Source organism: Oncorhynchus mykiss, chromosome 17 (assembly GCF_013265735.2).
Source record: "Oncorhynchus mykiss isolate Arlee chromosome 17, USDA_OmykA_1.1, whole genome shotgun sequence".
Taxonomy (NCBI): Eukaryota; Metazoa; Chordata; class Actinopteri; order Salmoniformes; family Salmonidae; genus Oncorhynchus; species Oncorhynchus mykiss.
This window is the reverse complement of record NC_048581.1, coordinates 63884816-63904152: the sequence shown is the minus strand read 5'-3', so window position 1 is coordinate 63904152 and position 19337 is coordinate 63884816. Positions and strand designations below refer to the sequence as shown.

At 42.0% G+C, this 19337-nt stretch overlaps 1 protein-coding gene across 2 annotated transcripts; it reads right to left on the bottom strand.

Moving 5' to 3' along the window:
* Positions 1-277: 277 nt before the first annotated feature.
* nbl1 (NBL1, DAN family BMP antagonist) lies at positions 278-11155 on the bottom strand. Of its 2 annotated transcripts, none has more exons than XM_021569354.2 (4): positions 10652-11155; positions 8618-8798; positions 1978-2089; positions 278-1097 (listed from the first exon to the last, which is right to left on the bottom strand). In XM_021569354.2, the coding sequence occupies exons 2-4, from the start codon at positions 8788-8790 to the stop codon at positions 852-854; spliced, it is 531 nt and encodes a 176-aa protein (XP_021425029.1). In that variant the 5' UTR covers positions 8791-8798; positions 10652-11155; the 3' UTR covers positions 278-851. The 2 variants fall into 2 exon arrangements, with proteins under 2 accessions (XP_021425029.1, XP_021425028.2); XM_021569353.2 differs by lacking the exon at positions 10652-11155 and adding an exon at positions 9944-10072.
* Between the last annotated feature and the right edge of the window lie 8182 nt (positions 11156-19337).

Here is a 19337-nt window from a genome sequence, read left to right as displayed (position 1 = left end):
TCCACCATAATTTGCAAATAAATTCATTAAAAATCCTACAATGTGATTTTCTGGATTTCTTTTATATCATTTTATCTGTCATAGTTAAAGTGTACCTATGATAAAAATGACAGGCCTCTCTCATCTTTTTAAGTGGGAGAACTTGCACAATTGGTGGCTGACTAAATACTTTTTTGCCCCACTGTAGCTGACTAGTCCAAGATCACATTCCCACCACATTATGACAATAATAGACAAAAAGGCATTAAGTAAATCATAACAGATAGAACTGCATTGATAAGATTGAACAAAAATAGCTTTATTCTCATTGGAAAAGCAATCATTGGAACATATAGCATTAGGTCAGATACTAATGCAAATTGGTGATAAACAGAAATTAAGGCAAGAAACTTTGTAGCTCTATGCTTTTTTTTAATACATTTTTTCAAGACAGATTTACAGATATAAGACTACAGCATCAAAAGTCTAGTGTCAGAGTGCATGCCTGGGTGCATATGTGCGTGTGTGTAGGATTGTTATATTTGTTGTCCTCCTAAGTGAGAAGTCAGATGACAAAAACAGTTTAGATAAGCTCGTGTCTTTGTATGTGTTCACTTATACTGTGGTTGTCTTGTGAAGAGAACAGCATGAGGGAGCTTGGTTGCATGTGCTTTTATAAGCAGTTATCATGTGAAGTGAAGTTTTACTTTCAAAGTGCTTTTAAGCTGTTGAATGTAGAAACAGAGGTTGGATGGAAGAGAAGGGAAATGCATCAAGTGCTGTAACTGTGTGTAGAAGAAACAACTTGTGGAGAGGTTTGGGAGAAGAATCAGGAATGGAGAGAGAGGAAGTGTCAGTGGTGATCGAGCGACCTACCCTCCATCAGATGTGTGTGTGTGTGGCTCTGTGTGTGTGTGAGCGTGCTGAGAGTGTGTGCCACTGTGGTGGCTCTCTGGTAGGATAGGGGGGTCTTGGGCACTCTCTGATGGGTATAGCTGCATCAGTGCCCCCTCCTGGGCTCCCTCCTTACTGCATGACTGGCAGCTGCAGTGGAGGATCCTCTCCACCAGCTTATCCACACGAGGCGCATCATCACTGCCCGGGCAGTCCAAAGTCACCTATTCACACAACGCACAATGCATTACGCACATGCCACATGCACCCCTCGCCCCGCCCCCTCAGCACAAACACACGCACACATGCATACACACACACAAAGACAAAGCACTGCCAGAACTTTCTCCTAGAGTCTTCCACACATGTCAGTCTCTGGCAGAGAGATTTAAGACAAAGCCTCTGCATCCATCTTCAAACAATGTAGCCCGCTCTGAGTAATGTTGTGATTTCAGTAAATCAGTCAAGCTTGACACAGCTGCTAGACCAACAATAGGAGGCTGGATCTGAAATAATTTGACAATGCACCATCATGGTTGGAAACGGCAGAATATTCAATCTTGAGAAAACAATTAGCACACTTTTATGCTCAGAGAACTGTTTTTAGTCAAGCTATAAAAATCCACAAAAATGTTATCCAGCATCAAAGGCATGCCTTTGTGGATCCAAAATAGTCATAATCATAGTCATAAATAACTTATCAACAGCTGGACTGATAAGGCACACTTCCTTTTTCAATATTGTATACAGTACATCAATCAAGTTTTTTCTCGAGGCATGAAGTCACCTCACCTGTGTGGTCCCAGGCCCACTCCTATCCTACCTGTCTGGCTGCTCTTTGAACTACATACACCTCAACACAGGGCCTTTGTTGTTCCAGGACCTTCGAATCCCTGGCTACTAAACAGGCAGGCCCATTAAAGGACAAGAAAAACCTTGAATGAATTAAATGCAGGACCAATAGTTGTGGTCGTGTGTTTCTGTAGGCTACTGGAGTTGTGTGGTTAGGTGTACTAGGGGTTTGTGGAAGTGTCTATATTCAAAGAGTAGTGGTGTGTGTGTGTGTGTGTGCGCGTGCATGTATGTGTTTGCGTGTGTACTTACCACCTCCCACTGAGTCTGTGCAGGCATGCAGGAGTCACAGTGCACCAGGGACTCAGTGGACTGGGGGAAGGTGTTGGGGACGCTGTAGCTGAAGCACTGCCCCAGACATGCCCTGGAATGATAGGGGAGAAGAGGGAGGAAAGAGAAAGAGGGAAGATGTCACCATTCAGCTTTGATATCTGTATATTTTATGGCTGATTTTATTCTGGAGGTGACCATTACACACGGGGCCAGATTAACGCAGGGGCTTGGGCCCAGGACCGTGGGGGGCCCAAGAGGCAGCAAAAAAAATAACATTATGTAAAAATAATAAAATAAAGGAAATATATACAGTATACATTATACAAGTCATCTCTCTATATATATATTTTTTACTGCAACCGCCAACCACAGGAGGATTCAGGAGCCCGCTTTCAATGAGTGTAGACAGCCTGCTGCTGCTCTGCTAATCATTAGATTGGGGATAAGAGGGGTTAGGAGGCACACATGGGTAACTGGGGGGCTCTGCCTTAATTGGGTAACTGCATAGTAAATAAATGTTACTGGTCAATTGTGAGTCAGTGGCTTACACATAATTGTTTTTATAATATTTGCTTTATCCAACCACAGGAGCCCGCTATGAATGTTCAAGAGAGAGCTTAATTTAGCCACAGAAGCGTAATAGTTTCTCAAAAATAACTGTGATTAACATTTTATCATAAGCGCATACAGGTAACTGCCAAAATAAAGGAAACACCAACACAACGGTGTTTGGCCACTACGAGTTGCCAGAACAGCTTCAATGCGCCTTGGCATATATTCTACAAGTGGACCTAAACCATGCCAGGAAAATGCACCCCACACCATGACCATATTATTTGTATCCCTCATTTACTCAAGTGTTTCCTTTATTTTGGCAGTTACCAGTTGACTACAGTCAGGAAGGCCACAATTTGGCCACCAAATATGCAACTTGTTGCATTGTGGCCATAGACATATAATCCATAGAAGGGTTTTGGAACCTCTTACCCTTGCAATTTGACTATTAAACTTGTGTGTACACAGGCAATGGCAGCCAGTACTGACTTGAATGGGAAATGCCATCTATGGATTATATTTCTATGGTTGGTTGCCTATTGTACATTTCTAAATACAATCACGTGAAAAAACATAAAGTTTGGAAAGCAAAGGCCGACTGCTGAAAAATGTCTGTAGAATCAATATAATAATTTTTTTCTCAACAACTCCCAATTTTTAGGGAACAGCAGTAGGTCTACTGTTTTTCAAAGTAGCTCATCTTGAGATACACTCATCTTGGCAATAGCCTATCGGCCATCACCGTGAGTAGTAGTGTCACGTTCGTTATAATGAGTGGACCAAAGCGCAGCGTGCGTAGAGTTCCACATATTTATTGAGGTGAAACTTCAAACAACAAATAATTAAAATCAACGTTCATCGCACACATAGCACTAAACACAAACAATATCCCACCACACAGGTGGGAAAAGGACCACACTAAGTATGATCCCCAATTAGAGGCAACGATCATCAGCTGTCTCCAATTGGGAACCATACTCACACCAACATAGAAATTAAAGACTAGAACAGCCCCTAGTCACGCCCTGACCTAAAACACCATAGAGAACCCCGAGGGCTCTCTATGGTCAGGGCGTGACAAGTAGCCTATGGCTTTATCTTCATCATTAGTGAGTCCGTGTGCCACATGGGAATTTTATTTAGTAGCCTATAGCCTGTGATAAATATATATATACAGTAGCAGTCAAAAGTTACTCACTCAAGGGTTTGTCTTTATTTGTAGTATTTTCTACATTGTAGAATAATAGTGAAGACATCAAAACTATGAAATAACACGTGGAATCATGTAGTAATCAAAAAAGTGTTAAACAAATCAAAAATATATTCTTCAAATTAACCACCCTTTGCCTTGATGACAGCTTTGCACACACTTGGCATTCTCTCAACCAGCTTCACCTGGAATGTTTTTCCAACAGTCTTGAAGGAGTTCCAACATATGCTGAGCACTTTTTGGCTGCTTTTCCTTCACTCTGCGGTCCAACTCATCCCAAACCATCTCAATTGGGTTGAGGTCGGGTGGTTGTGGAGACCAGGTCATCTGATGCTGCACTCCATCACTCTCCTTCTTGGTCAAATAGCCCTTACACAGCCTGGAGGTGTGTTAGGTCATTGTCCTGTTGAAAAACAAATGATAGTGGTAGCCATGCTGGTTAAGTGTGCCTTGAATTCTAAATAAATCACTGACAGTGTCACCAGCAAAACACCCCCACAACATCACACCTCCTACTCCATGCTTCATGGTGGGAACCATTCACCTACTCTACGGTGGGAAACGTTCACCTACTCTACATCTCACAAAAATATGGCGGTTAGAACCAAAAATCTCAAATTTGGACTCATCATTGCTCATGTTTCTTGGCCCAAGCAAGTCTCTTCTTATTATTGATGTCCTTTAGTAGTGGTTTCTTTGCAGCAATTCAACCATGAAGGCCTGATTCACGCATTCTCCTCTGAACAGTTGATGTTGAAATGTGTCTGTTACTTGAACTTTGTAAAGCATTTATTTGGGCTGCAATCTGAGGTGTAGTTAATTGCCAATTTCTGACTATGGTAACTCTCGTGATCTTATCCTCTGCACCACTGGTAACTCTGTGCCTTCCTTTTCTGTGGCGGTCCTCATGAGAGACAGTTTCATCATAACGCTTGATGGTTTTTGCGACTGCACTTTAAGAAACGTTCAAAGTTCTTGAAATGTTCCGTATTGACTGATCTTCATCTTTTAAAGTAATAATGGACTGTGGTTTCTCTTTGCTTATTTGTGCTGTTCTTACCATAATATGGACTTGGTCTTTTACCAAATAGGGCTGTCTTCTGTGTACTACCCCTACATAGTCACAACACAACTGATTGGCTCAAACACATTAAGAAGGAAAGAAATTCCACAAATTAACTTTTAACAAGGCACACCTTTTAACTGAAATGCATTCCAGGTGACTACCTCATGAAGCTGATTGAGAGAATGCCAAGAGTGTGCAAGATGATGTGCTGTCATCAAGGCACCTCCTCCTAATTTGAAGAATCTCAAATATAAAATATATTTTGATTTGTTTAATACTTTTTTGGTTACTACTATATGTGTTTTGATGTCTTCACTATTATTGTACAATGTAGAAAATACTAAAAATAAAGAAAAACCCTGGAATGAGTAGGTGTATCCAAATGTTGAACTGGTACTGTATATACAAAAGTATATGGATGCCCCTTCAAACTAGTGGATTCGGCTATTTTAGCCACTCCTGTTGCTGACAGGTGTATAAAATCGAGCACACAGTCATGCAATCTCCACAGACAAACATTAGCAGTAGAATGGCCTTACTGAAGAGCTTAGTGACTTTCAATGTGGTACCGTCATAGGATGCCAGCTTTCCAACAAGTCAGTTCGTCCAATTTCTGCCCTGCTAGAGCTGCTCCGGGTAACGTTAAAGGCTGTATTGTGAAGTGGAAATGTCTAGGAGCAACAGCGGCTCAGCCACGAAGTGTTTGGCCACACAAGCTCACAGAATGGGACCACCGAGTGTTGAAGCGCGTACGCATCGTTTGCCTTTTGTTGCAACACGCACCACATCAGCACAATAACTGTTCGTCAGGAGCTTCATGAAATGGGTTTCCATGGCCAAGCAGCCGCACCCAAGCATAAGATCACCATGCACAATGCCAAGCATCAGCCGGAGTGGACTCTGGAGCAGTGGAAATTGATTCTCTGGAGTGATGAATCACGCTTCACCATCTGGCAGTCCAATGGTAGAATCTGGGTTCGCCAGCTGCTACAGCATACAATGACATTCTCGACAATTATGTGCTTCCAACTTTAGTGGCAACAGTTTGGGGAAGACCCTTTGCTGTTTCAGTATGACAATGCCCTGATGCACAAAGCAAGGTCTATACAGAAATTATTTGTCGAGATCGATGTGGAAGAACTTGACTGGTCTGCACAGAGCCCTGACCTCAACCACATCGAACACCTTTGGGATAAATTGGAACACCGACTAAGAGCCAGGCCTAATCGGCCAACACCAGTGCCTGACCTTATTAATGCTCTTGTGGCTGAATGAAAGCAAGTCCCCACAGCAATGTTATAACATCTAGAGGAAAGCCTTCCCAAAAGAGCGGAAGCTGTTATAGCAGAAAAGTGTGGCGACCAACTCCATATTAATGCCCATGATTTTGGAATGAGATGTTCAACGAGCAGGTGTCCACATACTTTTGGTCACTGTAGTACAGTGCATTCAGAAAGTATTCAAACCCCTTGACATTTTCCACATTTTGTTACGTTACAGCCTTACTCTAAAATTGTTTTTTTTTCATGTTTGCACATTTATTAAGAATGTAAAACAGAAATACCTTATTTACATAAGTATTCAGACCCTTCACTATGAGACAAAAAATTGAGCTCAGGTGCATCCTGTTTCCATTGATCATTATTGAAATGTTTCTACAACTTAATTGGAGTCCACCTGTTGTAAATTCAATTGATTGGACATGATTTGGAAAGGCACACACCTGTCTATATGAGGTCCCGCAGTTGACAGTGCATGTCAGAGATAAAACCAAGCCATGAGGTTGAAGGAATTGTCCGTAGAGGTCCGAGACAGGATTGTGTCGAGGTACAGATCTGGGGAAGTACTAAAAACATTCTGCAGCATTGAAGGTCCCTAAGAACATAATGGCCTCCATCATTCTTAAATGGAAGAAGTTTGGAATCATCAAGACTCGTCCTAGAGCTGGCCGCCCGGCAAAACTGAGAATTCGGGGAGAAGGGCCTTGGTCAGGGAGGTGATCAAGAACCCGATGGTCACTCAGACAGACCTCTAGAGTTCCTCTGTGGAAATGGGAGAACCTTCCAGAAGGACAACCATTTCTGCAGCAAAGGCATCTAAAGACTCTCAGACCATGAGAAACAAAATTCTCTGTTCTGTTGAAACCAAGATTGAACTCTTTGGCCTGAATGCCAAGAATCACATCTGGAGGAAACCTGGCACCATCCCTACGGTGAGCATGGTGGTGGCAACATCATGCTGTGGGGATGTTTTTCAGCGGCAGGGACTGGGAGACTAGTCAGGATCGAGGGAAAGATGAACGGAGTAAAGTATAGAGAGATCCCTGATAAAAACCTGCTCCAGAACACTCAGGACCTCAGACTGGAGTGAAGGTTCACCTTCCAACAGGACAATGCCCCTCAGCACAGGAGTGGCTTCGGGACAAGTCTCTGAATGTCCTTGAGTGGCCCAGCCAGAGCCCAGACTTGAACCCGATCAACATCTCTGGAGAGTCCTGAATATATCTGTGCAGCAACACTACCCATCCAACCTGACAAAGCTTGAGAGATCTGCAGAAAATAATGGGAGAAACTCCCCAAATACAGGTGTGCCATGCTTGTAGCATCATACCCAAAAAGACTCTATGCTGTAATCGCTGCCAAAAGTACTGAGTAAAGGGTCTGAACACTTATGTAAATGTGATATTTCAGTTTATTTGTATTTTTATAAATTAGTAAAAATGTCTAAAACCTGTTTTTGCTTTGTCATTATGGGGTATTGTGTGTAGATTGACGAGGAAAAGAAACAATGTAATCAATTTTAGAAGAAAGCTGTAACATAATAAAATGTGAAAAGAGTAAAGGGGACTGAATACCTTCCAAAGGCACTGTATATAATGACCTGACTAGATCATAAACAAACAATTGTCCAGACAGAGGATTGAGTTTACGAATTGACGGTTTATTAAACCAACTTTACACAGGCTACTGTTTGGCCGTAGCCCACGCCAAATAAATTAAAGGTAACCCACAAGCCAATCGTGACCTTCTCTTGTGAAGCCCAGACGTAAGAGAGAGAACAAAGGCTAAACCTGGTCTTAACTTCCAATGCTCCGTCCCCCTGCCCAACCCCCCTCCACGCCACTCCGCCAACCACCAGGATGCCCGGCATCAGAACATTCCAGGCATTCCCGTGATTGGTAGATAGCAGGTTGATTGGCATGTTGGACCCCGCGAACACAGGGTACTGGTAAGTACAACACAACCACCTACTAGACTAACACATAACATACTGTGCGGGTCGCTACAATATCTTGCCTCCTCATACTGTACAATATGGTACGCTTCATTGGCCTGGGCTATTGTTTGCTGGAATTAAAGACCAGATTGATCTCAGTCTGTGAGAGTAGCCACTGATTTCGGTAATTTGTGTGGTATTACAAAAGATTCAGCTCATGCCTTCTGTCATGTAAATTATGTAGAATAGCATGAAATTATTTTTTAAAAGGCCAAAAAAACGGGCCATGGTAACAAATGTTCCCCATGTGTGGAAATCCTAACAGTTATGATGCCCTGGGTGCACATTCAAATTAGGTGATATTGGGGTAATTTGGCCATTCAAAGTCAAACTTCATTCCTGCTTTCAGTTATTAAAAGGAGTCATTCACCCTCTTGAAAACAAATGCCTGTGCATATGTGCTGTGTTGTATGGACTTGAGTTTGTGGTGTGTGTGTGTGTGTGTGTGTGTGTGTGTGTGTGTGTGTGTGTGTGTGTGTGTGTGTGTGTGTGCGCGCGCGCGTCACACTGACCTGTTTTGGATAGAGCGAGGCTGGCAGCCGGTGTGCCCGACTATCTGTGTGATGTTCTTGGCCTCGCACCAAGCGCTCTTGTCAGGGAACAGCGCCAGACGGTTGATGTGAGCGGGCGGTGCTGCTGAACAGAGCGCAAGCAGCGCGCAGCAAATCACAATTCTTTTCCACATGACTGCACCTTAAGGAGGATAAAAAAATATATATTTAAAAAATAAATAATAATAATATGTATATATATATGTATATATACATATATATATTGTTATAATAGGTCTAGCCTACTTTACCTGTTGTTAAGTACTTAATGTATATTGTTTTGCACAAGAAACCAAATTGTAAAATGTGTGCCATTATATGGTGGATTACATAGCTTTAATATAGCCAGTTGCTGGTTTGCAGCATTCTGGATCCTCTTCTTCAGTAATCCATTTAAACACGGTAATGACCTGCACTGAGCTGTGCTCACATGGCCGAATTGGCTCTGGCTTTGGCAAATGGAGAAAAACAATTTGCTTGGTTCAAAGTAGCCCAGCAGACAGAGAGGGAGAAAGTTAGAGACAAAGGGGGAGAGAGGGGAGATGTCTGCTTGATACACACTAAGAACATAGTTTCATTCCAGTTTTTCTAATTTGTTGTGTAATGCCATGACATGTTAAATATGACAATGGCCAGTGACAGTGCCTTGTGAAAGACTAACGTGTGGCCTTGTGTCAACTGTTGTCTAGCTCAGTGGTTCTCAAACCTCTCCTCAGGAACCCCCAGCCGTTCCAGAGCTAGCACACCTGATTCAACTTGACAATTAACACAATAAAGAAACCTATGCCATTTTGACCATATAACATGGCTAAATACGAAAAAAGACTCCTGTATTGTTCTTCAAAATGTTATTTCTAGCACATTTTGAAATAGAGAAAGGTGGGTTCTATACAGCACGAAACGGGGATTTAACAAGGGTGTTAATGATAGTGAAACTTGTTTTGTGCTATATAGAACCTAAGGAACGGGTTCTTTAAAGCACAATAAATGTTCAATTTAGAACCATATGAGCATGGTTCTTTAAATAACCTCCAAAAATCGTTCTAGTATAGCACCCAAAAGGGATCCGCTATCGTTACGAGTCAAATAACCCTTATTTGGCACTATATAGAACCATTTGTTTTTAGTGTGTACCACCTGACTCTAATAAACTATCAACCTCCACAAAATCTTTTCTCTGGTTTCTTTTAAAGCTGCGTAGGTCGGTTTCGTCATTTACAAACGTCTACAAAAACAATTCTCTTGTTTCTTATAAAGTTAATAGGTCACGTAATTTCGGCTACAAACCTTTCCACCAATACAGTTTTACTTCCATGGACTTTTTAGTATTGAAGACGCTTTGCTGTGCCTTCGGGCAAATAACATTCCTAAAGAATTCAATATCCCTGTGCAACGACCAACTGCCCCGCGGCTGTAAAATTGAGAGCGTGAGAGGCGATTGGTGAGGGAAGGCAGTTACAAGAAGAAGCGCACAAGAAACTGTGGAAAATTAAAATACGTGCTAATTCTACAGATGGGCTGCTTCGTGCATTCTAGCGCTTTTTTTGCACTAACATAATTATACACATTTTGCCTTTATAGGTCTAATTACTTGAATGAGTAAACCTTTTGACTGTATGGGCCTAGTTTATAATCAGATCATAAGATATGTATAATGCTGAACCACTATTCTAAGAACAAGGCTACAGTGTATAGCAAAATAACTGACAAACATGCGAATTAAATAGGGTAAAACTAAAATATTTAACTGACTATATGTTCAGCAAATAATCATCAGACAGCTCCACAGAATAGAACCCCAGGAAACAATTACGACGCGCTTCTCAAAAGGGAAAGGTCAGTTTTCCGGACAAATTACAGCTCTCAATAAACACTGTATCGAAGTTTGCAACGTGACATTTTGTGTTGTAACTCTTTGGCATTTCTCCGAGACAGAGAAAGGGATCAAAACTTTGCGTCTGGACAGGCTGTTAGTTTAAAAAAGCGTTCACTTACCGTTGGGAATCACCGAAATGCAGCAATATCCTGCTGAGACCCCTCACTAGATCTCCAACGCCCGTCTCTCCCAACCCTCCCTCGCCACCCGTCCCGCAGGAGACAGGAGAGATGCGTGGAGTCTATGCGCTGTAGTTGCTACTTGGAAATGGAAAATATAACTGCTTTCAGAAAGGCAAGGTTCATAGAAAACAATTACATCATCCGCCAGAGAGGGACGGTCATATGGAGAGGGATGAGGAGATAGTTTCTAATGCACACTATCTGTCTTCCAGTCCATCAGCGCACTGGGTCCCTCCCCTCCCGTCCGTGCTCTATCCCTCCCGTCCGGAGTCCGTTTCCACCTCTTCTCCCCAAAAACGTTTCACCGGTAGGCTGTCATTTCGGTGAAGCTGTAAACTACTCCGTTCTCTCAAACTTTATCTCGCCTTTGCTTTGGTCGCTGGATTTGGGTATAGGCGCGGCTGCGCCTCCAGAAAGGAGTCCCGCTGTGTCTTTGGGCGAGCGGGAACGTGAGGGGGAAAATTAGTTTGGCAGGTCTGAATTTTAACCGTTATACAGCGAAGGGAGCCGCTCTCAATTTCAGGTCATAGGTCCTACAACACCGCATAGGCATCATGACCTGTTCTGTGCAAAACGTAGGGATTGTCCCAGTTAATTTTTCTCGTGCACCGTGTAAGAGGGTTTTTGGGAGCAAAATGTTTATAAGCTTATGTCATGTCATGTGTTGATTCATTTAGAAAATAATTGTGAAATATAGCTGCAAGCAGCAATGAACGGGGTTCACAGGATGACAGAAAGGACACAAGATCAGTTGGGTAACAAATCAAGCACTCTATCATGCAGGAACTATCTTCCTTTTCTGCAGTACGTTTACTTTAATATTTATATTTTTGACTACTTTTACTTCACTACATTCCTAAAGAAAATAATGTACTTTTTACTCCATACATTTTCCTTGACACCCAAAAGTACTCATTACATTGTCAAATTCACACACTTATCAAGCGGACATCCCTGCTGCCTCTGATCTAGTAAACTCACTAAACACAAAGACTTCCTTTGTAGAGATGTCTGAGTGTTGGAGTGTGCCCCTGGCTAGCCGTAAATAAAAAAGAAAAGAAAATGGTGCTGTGTGGTTTGCTTGATATAAGGAATTTGAAATGATTTATACTTTAACTTTTGATACGTAAGTATATTTCAGCAATTACATTTACTTTTCATACTTAAGTATATTTAGAATCAAATACTTCTAGACTTTTACTCAAGTACTATTTTACTGGCTGACATTCACCTTTACATTAGTAATTTTCTATTAAGGTATCTTTTATCACGTTTTAGGTATGACCCAGATGCAGACAGTGTTGAAGAAACAAAAGTTTATTTCTAAACAAGGGCAGGCAAACGACAGGTTAAAGGCAGGCAGTGGTCAATAATCCAGAGAGGGTGCAAAGGGTCCAGAATGGCAGGCAGTCTCAGCGTCAGGGCAAGCAGGGGTCAATAATCCAGTTAGGTGGGGTAAGGTACAAAAATGGCAGGCTCAGGGTCAGGGCAGGCAGAACAGTAAAACCGGGATGGACTAGCAAACAGGAGCAAGAAACAGGCAGGAGCCGGGGAACAAACACTGGTAGGTTCTATGAACAAATTAACTGGCAACAAACAAACAGAGAACACAGGTATAAATACACTGAGGATAATGGGGAAGATGGGCGACACCTGGAGGGGGGTGGTGACAATCACAAAGACAGGTGTGACATCTTTACTTTTACTCAAGTATAACAATTGGTTACTTTTTCCACCACTGCACAATGACTACATCAAGGTTGTGACTACAAACTTGGTTGCATTTGCAATTCGTTTTGATTGTGTTTCAGATAATTTTGTGCCCAATAGAAATTAATGGTAAATAATGTAGTGCCATTTTGGAATCACTATTATAAATAATAATAGCATATTTTCTACATTAATGTGGATGCTACCATGATTATGGATAATCCTGAATTAATTGTGAATAAAGATGAGTGAGAAAGTTAGAGGGTCAGAGCTCAAACCCCCAAGACAAGCTAACCTTTCACCATTACCAATAACAAGGGAGGTTAGCATGCCTTGGTGGTATGATCTTTGACCCTTCTAACAGCTCCACCTACAGGCCAGTCGGTGCCATTTTTTTTTACCAGGGGACTCATGGCCTCTTGTTTCTGTGCCAAATTTAAAAAAAGTAAACAATCTATGCTTGAGTTACTTGACGATGTCAAATATTTTTTTAAATCTAAGAATAGCTTCGCTGTGAACCCCTATATATTGCAAATCGTGACAAATGCATCACTTGTGTCAGTTCACACTTCCTTTTGATTTATTGTATTGCCTATCTGATTTACCATCTATGAATGTGTCATTCAATGTGTTTCTATAGGCTAGTAGCAGTAAGGCCAAATTCAATGTTTCATCAAATATATATATATATATACCTACAAGGGTCCTAAAATTCTAAATCAAACAGCTAAATTATCCATCTTAAAAAAATATGACCATCTGTGTTAGCTTAGTAGACCCCCCTCTGGCTCAGAGTGGAAGTGTAGATACAGTAGGCAGGCCATGCATGCTGTCCTTGAGGGCCAGGCTGTTCAGGTTGGTTTTGTCCCAATCTTTGAATAAGCCACTGATTAATACCTTGACAACAATGAATGGACCTCCCAATAAATCTCTTGAGGAAGTAAGTGCCAGAGACAAATTAAAACCAACAGACGCTCCTTAGATCATGACTCATGAGCTGTGCACCACTCTAGTACAGCCAGTCACTGTCCCAAACTGCCAGTGGTTATTCCACATTAGGATTTGGCATAATGGAGGAATTTTGCCTCTCTATGAACAGAAATGCCTTCAACAGCCACTACAGGGATGGAACTCTATGTTCCTCAAATAAAATATGTGCATGCTGCCCTGGCACTGTGCTCTGTCTCTCTCACTCCCTCATGTCAGTTCTGGCTGCAGAACAGACCACATCTGATGGAAAAATTGTTGTAATTATGATTCTGACATGCGTATGATATGCAGGTTAGCGTTTTTTTGTTGTGAATCTTATTCTGGAGGAAGCTCTGCTGAGCAGTCACTATCTGGCACAGCCATAAAGTCATAAAATTAGATTTTAAACCTAAATCCTAACCTTAACCACAATGCTAAACCTAATCCTAACCTTAAATGAAGACCAAAGATATAATTTTTGTATTCATACATTTTTACAATATAGGTAATTTTGACTTTGCAGCTGCCCTATCGAAGGGGAAATAGTTCAGTTCTGCCTCCAGGATAAGACTACTGATAATAAACGCCAACCTGCATATGATATCTGAAACAGCTCTGTGTTTTCTGATTAGTGGCAAGGTTAATAGTGATTATGATTGTCGTTCTGGAGAATCTGTCAGACAGGCACAGACAGGTACACTCTTATGCCCCAGAAATCTATCTCCACTTCCCTCCCCCGCTGCAAGTGTGCAGCTTTGTATCCATAAGCCCCCATGCTCTCTTGCAGACAAATACTATATTAATAGATAGGGGAAGAGTGAAATAACATAATCTGTTTTTGAGAGGATGCCAACATATACTCCTTACTTTGTGACTAATGCATTGCAGAATGTGTGCAGGAGTGTTTACATGTACTGTATGTGTGTGTAAGAGTGTGTCTCTCTCTGTCTATCTTTGCTCGTGTGAAAGAACATTTGTTTATATACTGAACAAAAATATCAATGCAACATGCAACAATTTCAAAGATTTTACTGAGTTACAGCTCATAGAAGTATATCAGTCATTTGAAATACATTTGTTAGACCCAATCTATGGATTTCATGACTAGGAAGGAGTGCTGCCATGGCTGGGCAGGGGAGGGCATAGGCCCACCCACAGGGGAGACAGGCCCGGCCAATCAGAATGAGTTTTTCCCCACAAAGGGCCTTATTACACACGATAGAGAAATGAACATTGAATTCTCTGGCAACAGCTCTGGTGGACATTCCTGCAGTCAGCATGCCAATTACATGCTCCCTCAAAACTTGCGACATCTATGGCATTGTGTTGTGTGACTAAACAGCACATTTTAGAGTGGCTTTTTGTCTACAGCACAAGGTGCACCTGTGTAATGAGCATGCTGTTTAATCAGGTTCTTGATAGGTCACACCTATCAGGTAGATGGATTATCTTGGCAAAGGAGAAATGCTCCCTAACAGGGATGTAAACACATTTGAGAAATAAGCTTGTTGTGTATGGAACATTTCTGGGATCTTTTATTTCAGCTAGTAAAACATGAGACCAACACTTTACATGTTGCATTCATATTTTTGTTCAACATACATACATACATGCATGCATGTACAGTGGGGAGAAAATGTATTTGATACACTGCCGATTTTGCAGGTTTTCCTACTTACAAAGCATGTAGAGGTCTGTAATTTTTATCATAAAAAAAAAAATCCAGAAAATCACATTGTATGATTTTTAAGAAATTAATTAGCATTTTATTGCATGACATAAGTATTTGATACATCAGAAAATAAGAACTTAATATTTGGTACAGAAACCTTTGTTTGCAATTACAGAGATCACACGTTTCCTGTAGTTCTTGACTAGGTTTGCACACACTGCAGCAGAGATTTTGGCCCACTCCTCCATACAGACCTTCTCCAGATCCTTCAGGTTTCGGGTCTGTCGCTGGGCAATACGGACTTTCAGCTCCCTCCAAAGATTTTCTATTGGGTTCAGGTCTGGAGACTGGCTAGGCCACTCCAGGACCTTGAGATGCTTCTTACGGAGCCACTCCTTAGTTGCCCTGGCTGTGTGTTTCGGGTCGGTGTCATGCTGGAAGACCCAGCCACGAGCCATCTTCAATGCTCTTACTGAGGGAAGGAGGTTGTTGGACAAGATCTCGCGATACATGGCCCCATCCATCCTCCCCTCAATATGGTGCAGTCGTCATGTCCCCTTTGCAGAAAAGCATCCCCAAAGAATGATGTTTCCACCTTCATGCTTCACGGTTGGGATGGTGTTCTTGGGCTTGTACTCATCCTTCTTCCTCCAAACACAGCGAGTGGAGTTTAGACCATGACCTTCTCCCATTCCTCCTCTGGATCATTCAGATGGTCATTGGCAAACTTTAGACGGGCCTGGACATGCGCTGGCTTGAGCAGGGGGACCTTGCGTGCGCTGCAGGATTTTAATCCATGACGGCGTAATGTGTTACTAATGGTTTTCTTTGAGACTGTGGTCCCAGCTCTCTTCAGGTCATTGACCAGGTCCTGCCGTGTAGTTCTGGGCTGATCCCTCACCTTCCTCATGATCATTGATGCCCCACGAGGTGAGATCTTGCAATCACCCTCGGTCTGGAGCCCCAGACCGAGGGTGATTGACCGTCATCTGGAACTTCTTCCATTGTCTAATAATTGCGCCAACAGTTGTTGCCTTCTCACCAAGCTGCTTGCCTATTGTCCTGTAGCCCATCCCAGCCTTGTGCAGATCTACAATTTTATACCTGATGTCCTTAAACAGCTCTTTGGTCTTGGCCATTGTGGAGAGGTTGGAGTCTGTTTGATTGAGTGTGTGGACAGGTGTCTTTTATACAGGTAACGAGTTCAAACAGCTGCAGTTAATACAGGTAATGAGTGGAGAACAGGAGGGCTTCGTAAAGAAAAACTAAAAGGTCTGTGAGAGCCGGAATTCTTACTGGTTGGTAGGTGATCAAATACTTTTGCCATGCAATAAAATGCAAATTAATTACTTAAAAATCATACAATGTGATTTTCTGGATTTTTGTTTTAGATTCCGTCTCTCACAGTTGAAGTGTACCTATGATAAAAAATTACAGACCTCTACATGCTTTGTCAGTAGGAAAACCTGCAAAATCGGCAGTGTATCAAATACTTGTTTTCCCCACTGTCTGTTGAACAAAAATATGAACCAAATGCCACCGGCCAAGTGCATGCGTGCGCATGCATGCGTACATGCATACATGTATACATGTACATAGTACCAGTCAAAAGTTTGGACACATCTACTCATTCAAGGGTTTTTCTTTATTTTTACTATCTTCTACATTGTATAATATTAGTGAAGACATCAAAACTATGAAATAACACATACGGAATTATGTATTAACCAAAAAAATGTTAAAATATATTTTGATTTGTTTATGTTAGATTCTTCAAAGTAGCCACCCTTTGCCTTGATGACAGCTTTGCACACTCTTGGCATTCTCTCAACCAGCTTCATGAGGTAGTCAGCTGGAAAGCATTTCAATTAACTGGTGTGCCTTGTTAATTTGTGGAATTTCTTTCCTTCTTAATACATTTGAGCCAATCAGTTGTTTTGTGACAAGGTAGGGGTGGTATATAGAAGATAACCCTATTTGGTAAAAGACCAAGTCCATATTATGGCAAGAACAGCTCAAATAAGCAAAGAGAAATGACAGTCATTCTTTACTTTAAGACATGGTCAGTCAATCCGGAAATTTCAAGAACTAAGAAAGTTTCAAAGTGCAGTCGCAAAAACCATCAAGCGCTATGAAGAAACTGGCTCTCATGAGGACCGCCACAGGAAAGGAAGTCCCAGAGTTACCTCTGCTGCAGAGGATAAGTTCATTAGAGTTACCAGGCTGAGAAATTGCAGCCCAAATAAATGCTTCACAGAGTTCAAGTAACAGACACATCTCAACATCAACTGTTCAGAGACTGTGTGAATCAGGCCTTCGTGGTCGAATTGCTGCAAAGAAACCACTACCAAAAGGACACCAATAATAAGAAGAGACTTGCTCACGAGCAATAGACAGACCGGTGGAAATCTGTCATTTGGTCTGATGAGTCCAAATGAGAATTTTGGTTCCAACCGCCAAGTCTTTGTGAGATGCAGAGTAGGTGAACAGATTATCTATGCATGTGTGGTTCCCACCGTGAAGCATGGAGGAGGTGGTGTGATGGTGCTTTGCTGGTGACACTGTCTGTGATGTATTTCAAATTCAAGGCACACTTAACCAGCATGGCTACCACAGCATTCTGCAGCGTTACGCCATCCCATCTGGTTTGCGCTTAGTGGGACTATGATTTGTTTTCAACAGGACAATGGCCTCCACAATCACCCAACCTCAATCCAATTGAGATGGTTTGGGATGAGTTGGACCGCAGAGTGAAGGAAAAGCAGACAAGTGCTCTGCATATGTGGGAACTCCTTCAAGACTGTTGAATTCCAGGTGAAGCTGGTTGAGAGAATGCCAAGAGTGTGCAAAGCTGTCATCAAGGCAAAGGGTGGCTCATTTTAAGAATCTAAAATATACATTTGTTTAATACTTTTTGGGTTACTACATGAATACATGTGTTATTTCATAGTTTAAGTATTCACTATTATTCTACAATGTAGAAAAATAAAAACCCTTGAATGTTGATAGGTAATGTGTGTGTGATATAAATATATACAGTGGGGCAAAAAAGTATTGTAGGATTTTTAATGAATTTATTTGCAAATTATGATGGAAAATAAGTATTTGGTCATCTACAAACAAGCAAGATTTCTGGCTCTCACAGACCTGTAACTTCTTCTTTAAGAGGCTCCCCTGTCCTCCACTCATTACCTGTATGAATGGCACCTGTTTGAACTAGTTATCAGTATAAAAGACACCCGTCCACAACCTCAAACAGTCACACTCCAAACTCCACTATGGCCAAGACCAAAGAGCTGTCAAAGGACACCAGAAACAAAATTGTAGACCTGCACCAGGCTGGGAAGACTGAATCTGCAATAGGTAAGCAGCTTGGTTTGAAGAAATCAACTGTGGGAGCAATTAATAGGAAATGGAAGACATACAAGACCACTGATAATCTCCCTCGATCTGGGGCTCCACGCAAGATCTCACCCCGTGGGGTCAAAATTATCACAAGAACGGTGAGCAAAAATCCCAGAACCACACGGGGGGACCTAGTGAATGACCTGCAGAGAACTGGGACCAAAGTAACAAAGCCTACCATCAGTAACACCCTACACCACCAGGGACTCAAATCCTGCAGTGCCAGACGTGTCCCCCTGCTTAAGCCAGTACATGTCCAGGCCCATCTGAATTTGCTAGAGAGCATTTGGATGATCCAGAAGAAGATTGGGAGAATGTCATATGGTCAGATTAAACCAAAATATAACTTTTTGGTAAAAACTCAACTTGTCGTGTTTGGAGGACAAAAATGCTGAGTTGCATCCAAAGAACACCATACCTACTGTGAAGCATGGGGGTGGAAACATCATGTTTTGGGGCTGTTTTTCTGCAAAGGGACCAGGACGACTGATCCGTGTAAAGGAAAGAATGAATGGGCCCACGTATCGTGAGATTTTGAGTGAAAACCTCCTTCCATCAGCAAGGGCATTGAAGATGAAACGTGGCTGGGTCTTTCAGCATGACAATGATCCCATCACACCGCCAGGGCAACGAAGGAGTGGCTTCGTAAGAAGCATTTCAAGGTCCTGGAGTGGCCTAGCCAGTCTCCAGATCTCAACCCCATAGAAAATCTTTGGAGGGAGTTGAAAGTCCGTGTTGCCCAGCAACAGCCCCAAAACATCACTGCTCTAGAGGAGATCTGCATGGAGGAATGGGCCAAAATACCAGCAACATTGTGTGAAAACCTTGTGAAGACTTACAGAAAACGTTTGACCTCTGTCATTGCCA